Genomic DNA, 6,869 nt, shown 5'->3' on the forward strand with positions numbered 1-6,869 from the left:
AGGTCTGAAGTCTTACATCTCTCAACTCCCAAGTCTGTAAGACACATAATACTTCATATTTTTTTCTCTTTGATACTGCAATGCCAACATCCAATTAGTGGCAGGCTTATGTTAAACTCTTACCCTCAATGCTTCATATTTCCCAACATTCAAGAAGTATATATTATCTTCCATGGACAAAGAGGATGCAATTTTTTTTTATTCCATCAAGGAGTGATTACAAAAAAACAGTACACTGGGAAAAATCAGATTCTGGCAGTAACAAACATTCAGTAAACATTTTATTTAAATGCAGATAATCACAACATCTGGATACAAGAATGCTCATTTGTGCCTGGCCATTTTTGACTGTGAAGCTAGGGACTACATTATAACACACTGATTAGAATCAGTATTTGGGGACAGTTTAGCAAATGGAAAACTCAAACTGAAGTAATAGCCACTCCAAAACTTGTGAAAGTTTGGACCACTTTCTGAAAGCGTTCTTACCCCTCATCATCCAAACTATTTTTTTTAATATATAGTTTCATAAAGTCCCCCACAAGAATCAAATGCTTTTTGGTAATACCCTCACCTGGTTTATGGTCATGCTTGCTCTTCTGTCCCTTTCTCTAAGGTCTGAAGTCTTACATTTCTCAACTCCTAAGTCTGTAAGACACATAATACTTCATATTTCTCTATGTCTTTTTCAATACTCACCTACAGAAGTTCTTAAACACATCTCCAAATGCTGTATCTTTCCCTAGCTGCTTGTCTTTGGCTGTCGTTTCAGCTACACTTACAGACCTCCACTGAAGTGGGTAATACCCAGAAACCTCATCTTGACAGTGCTTCTGTACAAATCTGTCTTCCAGAACTGTTAAGACTACACATCAGCTAGGCAGAACTCCAACTTTCAGGTAAAAATATCTTGTTGTGATTCATTATTCCACAGCCCAAATGAAACAGAAGTAATTTGCAAAAGACAAGATACCTCAGTACATAAGAACTGCGTGAACTATTTCAACAACTGCAGGAAGCTGAACTATTTCACGAGCATTACAGAAAGGGCTATCTTCTTTCTGGTTGTATAGCTGTAAGCAACAGAAAAAGCAGCAATGCAAAAAAAAAAAAAAGCAGAACAAACTCCATGTTTACAAGTAGAAGGTTTTTTAACAAGGAAGGACACTTTAAAGCTTTAGTAATTTGCTGTTTCATTCCTTCCATTTCCCTTTTTCACATGAAGGCACACATGTACATATACACACACAGAGATCCCACTTTGAACGGGAGTCAGCTTACACTGAAGTTAAGCATTCAGAAACCACTCTTACGCTGCTGCATGAAATGTTCATCTTAAAGCCAAGCATCAAAATGGCTGGCAGAAGAGTTTGAGCAGGCTTAGTTTAAGCTTGAACTTCAGTCATCCTCATCTGGATCTTACCCTTTAGCTTTAAACAATAAGGAGTACTTAGGACCCTAAAACATTTGAAAATGCAGTTTTTAAATCAAGATTTTGAAGTTTATCAGGCGAGGGAATCAATTTTCATCAGTCCCTCCTTGATTTTAATGTTCTACAATGTGGACACTGGAGCACATTCCATCATGGAGCGTTAAGAAATTTTGGGAGTGATACAGAATAAGCTGCTGGACTAATGTAAGTTTTTGTTTGTTTGTTTTTTTAACCCTGTATTTGTCTAGTAGCTCCATTATGGCTAAACTCACCTGCCAGCAATAAATACATTTAAAAGTTCATCTTAATTGCACCAAGGTTTAGATGCATCACCATTCACCCCATAAATATTGAAGGCCAAGACTAATTACCTTTCACACTACGCAGGCACTGTTCCCTGGGATTAAGTGACATCATATGTACCAATACCCAAATGAACAGAAGAGCCGAAGGAAGACAGTGGTTTTCACAACAGCTTTAGCAAGAATTCGTAGGTTGCATTGATTATGCCCCAGGACAGCACAGAACGATGGTAATTCAGATGGGCTCCTCTGAAAAGGTGGATCAATTTTCTATCACGTTCCAGCCAAATCTTCACAAAGACTTTCGAGAAGGACTGAAATTCACCACCAATTTGAGCTTGCATGCGAGTTTTTACAACATTCACTGGGAAAAACAAGAATCCCAGCATTGCACCCAACAGTCCTCCACAGATAAAGTCATTGACCAAATGAGTGCTGTAAGAAGTTGCTTCAGGCAGACACTGTTTTATAGGTCCCCGTAGGCCAAAGAAGAGTGCATTACTGGGCCCATTTCGGAGCAGAATAGGCACCAATCCCCGATAGTATTCTCTCATCCCATAGACTTTCAGTACCTTGAAAGCTTGGTAAGTGTTTGTAAATTTATCGTGGTGTTTGTAGTCCTGAAGCAAAGTCTGAACTCGCTCAAAAGGTGTAAGAATAGCTTCCGTGGTCCCTGCAAGCACTGCTGCCATGCTGCGAGTGAGGAGTTCAGGAGCACTCGTGTGGCTATGGAGGAGGGAGGAGAAATCTTCATACAAGCCAAACATTAGAGCCAGTGTTGTTGTTTTCTGCATTAATGGAGGAAGGATGCCACGATAGAGATTTCGAATTCCGTCCTTCTGCAGCTGATGTACTGCATCCTTTGTTTTCAGGCCATACAACTGCTGTCGAAAGAGGACCTTCTGGATGGGAAAAGTGACTGCTATATTTGTGAAGGCTGCACAGTAGCCACAAAGATAATGTTTACCAGAGGTAGCTGTTATGTCATTGCTTAAATATTCCTTTGAGTTCTTTGAGGCAGAACCTTCTGAATCCATCATACTGTTTTTCTTACTGTAGTATATCTCAATTCTCCTTCCCTACATCAAAAAAGAAAAGAATGAACATAAGCAGAGCTGCAGGTGACCCTGTAGCTTTTTTCCACACTATTGGATAATTCAAGCAGCACCTGGAATCTTTACATCCAAGGAAAGCCCATAAAATTTAAAGGAGAAAAGTGACAAATGCCAAATGTGACATATGTTGCACTGTTTTCTACTCAAGTCTCAGAGACCTGAAAAAATGGCAGTTTTTCCTTTCTGTACACTGTCAAATTAAAACAGAAATAAATTGGGAAGGAAATTGAGATATGAACTCAAGTGCTATACTACAGCTGCCAAGAGGAAGCTTACACATTAGATTTCCCCATTCACTGTGCCAAGGAATTCAAACAGTGAAAGGTCTACTCTCACACTAATAAGATACACATCACCAGGACGGTGGTGGTGGGGACAGAAGAGAGTCTAAGAAAAAAAGAAATAAAAAATTAAATAAAATACATGCAGTTGGATTACAAAATCTGATCATTCCACTCTGCCTTTCCCTGTGGCAGAAAACAACAGATAGTTTAAATAACAATTTGTCATGGTTTAACTCTGCCAGCAACTAACAGCTACTCACTCGCTCTCTCACCTCTGCCCCGGTGGGATGGCAGGGAGGAGAATCAGAAGGGTAAAAGTGAGAAAGAAACTCATGGGTTGAGTTAAAGATAGTTTAGTAATTAAAAATAAATAATTTTTTAAAAAAAAATTGTAAGGGGGGGGGGGGGACCAGAGAGAGGAAAATAAAACGCAAGAAAAGGAAGTGATTGAAATGAAAACAATTACCACCAACTGACCAGTGCCCAGCTAGTCCCTGAGCAGCAGTGCCCCCTCCCCCCACAAGCTGCCCCCCAGTTTTATTGCTGAGCACAAGGTCATATGGTGTGGAATATCCCTTTGGTCACTGAGGTCAGCTGTCCCAGCTGTGTCCCCTCCTTGTGTACCCCTAGCCTGCTCGCAGGTGGGGGGTGTGAGGAGTAGAAAAACCCTCACCTCTGTGTAAGCACTGCTCAGCAGTAACTAACACATCCCTGTGTTACCAACACTGTTTCCAGCACTAATCCAAAACATAGCCCCACAGAAACTTCTATGAAGAAAATTAACTCTATCCCAGCTAAAGCTAGTACACAATTGTAATCACAGACTTAAACTGAACTACAAGAAGACTTCTAACAGTTTTGAAAATTTCTGGAAGTTCCAGATAATCAATCTGCAGCCTCATCTGCAGAGAAAGACAGCATCTTGAACCCACATTTGATTTTCACGTTTGGTCAAGAAGTTTAAGACCTTGAGCTTGGCTAGATCTGAGGTCCTGAAGGGCACGTAAACAGAAACAGTTCTACAATAGAGCAGAGAAGTACTGAAGTAATCATTACCAGGCAACAGCTGTTTGTCATTTAAAATAGGATTACTTATTCAACAATTATAAAAAGCTGGTTTTGCAGCTGATCAGAATACTAATTTCCATTACAGCACAGCTTGAGTTAAGTCAGTAACAATCGAGTGAGGCTGCTGGTGGTTTGTGAACTTCAGATACTCTCCCTTACCGGCAACATGCATGCAATTTCCATGACTTCAAAATGGTATTTGGGGCTAAAAGCCCTGCTCCACATGAGGAACTGTTTCTCAAGGTGCAGTCACTACAATCTGTTATGTGAAGGACAAACAGCAGAGGCTATACAGAAACAACCTGGACTGCTCAAAGCGACCTGACGGAATATTTTGACCAAGCACACAATTTATCTTTTAAAACAAAACACGTATATATCTGGATTGGCTTTTCTCCTAGTTACACTCTATGGAAGCCTTTAAGGTCTGGCAAGTGAAAATGCCATCTAAATAACTTACCAAGATGAAGTGTTTCTGTCAATATGAGAAGTAACAGGGGATTCATATTAGATGGCTTATACACTACTTCATATATGGACCAGTTTAGAATATTATTCAGATTACTGTCGTTCTACTTGCATATACTAAAGAAGCCATGTTTGCAGATGTGCTGAACAATGGGTCATGCTAATTCAACTAACACAGCGTGGAAGAGTCTCCCCAGAGAAAATACCATCAGGGAGATGATTCAAGAGGCCTTTGACAAGTAGTCATTTGTATGGGTGGCAGCAGCCTGCAGCCAAAAGGTATTTTTCCCTCAAAAGAAACTTGTAATAAATTAAAAAAAAAAAAAAAAAAAAAAAAAGAGACCTTTAGTTTAGTTTGAGAAGCTACACGCTCCTTCTGGCATAACCACTGGTTCTGTCCAGTAGGGAAGTTTTGAAGGCTGCAGCGACCCTCACATAAAGAGGTCATCACACTTCTGAGTTGGGAACTTGCGAGAGCCAGGCACAGCAACTCCTCCCAGAAGTATTTATGACAGAACCCCTGCTTTCCCACATAATTTTTAAGGCCTGTGCCACCAACAAGTACTACAGCACAGGAGCCACCTCCTTAGCATTGAACATAAAAGAAACAACTCTCAAAAAAGAGCACAAGTTTTGGATCAATGGCATTGTCTATACATACAAGCCCCTGAAGCTGCTGCAGCATCCCATTTACACACAGAAGTTCCCTTCAATCCAAGAGCCAATTTCAGAGCGCTCTGAGCAAGGGGGCACATGATGTCAAAAACAATTGCGTGTTCCTTGATGCAAGGTCTGTATGTCAGGTGCCTGCCAATGTCACCATCTCATGGTAAGCACACCAAGTGCTTATAAAGAAGGATTTCAACCTGTTTACCTGCCTAAACGACCATGGCCTACAAAATGCTGGCCTGTGACCCACGAGGTCAGAAAAACACAAGAATAAAGAAAAGGACATTTGTTATCTGATACTGCATTAGAACGCTGTATTTGTAATACTGGTAAGAAATCACAGAGCTTCTCATCATCCTGACTCCTGCGGAATGAACGCGGTACCGAGCAAGTCCTGCTGGCCTAATCCCAGTTTATGATTACTCTGGGAACTGAACGCTCGTTCAATCAGTAAATTAGAGGAATACTACAAAGTCACCCTCTTTCACCATCAACTATGAGGAGCGTTCACCCTAAACAATTAGCCAGACCCTGAAGACGTACAGCTGCACCAGCGAACACGGAAGATTTATGGATTCACTCGCTTGTTTCTCTGGCCGACCACCCAAGGCTATAACGCACGCCGGGTTACAACTCGAGGCTCCCGGCCACCGCCACCCCGCTGGAAGCACGGAGCACTTCCCGACTCACCGCATTCCCGGCGCGGGGCTTCCCGCGGTGCAGCTGCCCGGGCAAACCCGCCAGTCCGGTGCCGCTGAGGAGACCTCAGAGCTCCCAACGGCGCTGACGGAGCCGCCCGGCCGCGGCGCCGGCGTGCCGGGGACGCTCGGGAGCGATCGCAGCCGCTCCGGGGCACGGCACCAGGCGACCTGAAAGCAAACAGGCAAGCACCAGTCAGGAACGCGGCAAAGGCGCAAACGCGGAGGCCGCGCCGGGGCGGCAGGAGACAACACCCACCCTTCCCGCGCGGGCGGCGGAGCGGCCAGCAGCGCGGCGCCCTCCCGGGGCCGGGGCCGGGGCCTGGAGCGCTGCCCCGATCCCCGGCGGCGCTCGGGCCCAGAAGGCGGCCCGGCGCCCGTGGGCCGGGCTCCCCCTCAAGGTCAGGCCGGCGGCGCGGCGGAGCGCGAGGCGGCGGCTGCAGCCCGCTCCCGGCGGAACCGCGCGCGCTCGCCCGCCCGCCCGCCCCGGCGCGCCTGCGCGGCCGCCGAGCCGAGCCGAGTCCCGCCGAGCCGGGCCCCGCGGGGCCCCGCCGAGCAGAGTCGGGCCTGGCGAGCCGAGCCGAGCCGAGCCGGGGCGCGAGCCCCGCCTCGAGACGCACCTGCGGCTGTTGCCATGGCGGCGGCGGCGAGGCGGGAGGGGACGATGACCGCCTCCGCCGGCGGCCCGGCCTCGCGGCCTCTATCGTGCGCGCGCCGGCGTCTGACGCAGCCGCGCCCCCTGACGCAAGAGGCGACGCTGCGCAGGGCGCAAGGGGAGAGCGAAGAAACCCCGTGTACCTCCCCTTCACGTGACCCCGGGGAAGGGCGGTGGC

General features: G+C 45.8%; 1 protein-coding gene across 3 annotated transcripts; it reads right to left on the reverse strand.

Moving 5' to 3' along the window:
* Positions 1-263: 263 nt before the first annotated feature.
* SLC25A51 (solute carrier family 25 member 51) lies at positions 264-6,854 on the reverse strand. Of its 3 annotated transcripts, XM_075739530.1 has the most exons (3): positions 6,657-6,798; positions 6,029-6,207; positions 264-2,813 (listed from the first exon to the last, which is right to left on the reverse strand). In XM_075739530.1, the coding sequence occupies exon 3, from the start codon at positions 2,772-2,774 to the stop codon at positions 1,899-1,901; it is 876 nt and encodes a 291-aa protein (XP_075595645.1). In that variant the 5' UTR covers positions 2,775-2,813; positions 6,029-6,207; positions 6,657-6,798; the 3' UTR covers positions 264-1,898. The 3 variants fall into 3 exon arrangements, with proteins under 3 accessions (XP_075595645.1, XP_075595646.1, XP_075595647.1); XM_075739531.1 differs by lacking the exon at positions 6,029-6,207 and having other exon boundaries at positions 6,657-6,854; XM_075739532.1 differs by lacking the exons at positions 6,029-6,207; positions 6,657-6,798 and adding an exon at positions 3,126-3,663.
* Between the last annotated feature and the right edge of the window lie 15 nt (positions 6,855-6,869).

Source organism: Balearica regulorum, chromosome Z (assembly GCF_011004875.1).
Source record: "Balearica regulorum gibbericeps isolate bBalReg1 chromosome Z, bBalReg1.pri, whole genome shotgun sequence".
Lineage (NCBI taxonomy): Eukaryota > Metazoa > Chordata > Aves > Gruiformes > Gruidae > Balearica > Balearica regulorum.

What these genes read in the sequence shown, in the direction of transcription:
- SLC25A51 (XM_075739531.1), bottom strand. Translation starts at nt 2,774, where the DNA reads ATGATGGATTCAGAAGGTTCTGCCTCAAAGAACTCAAAGGAATATTTA.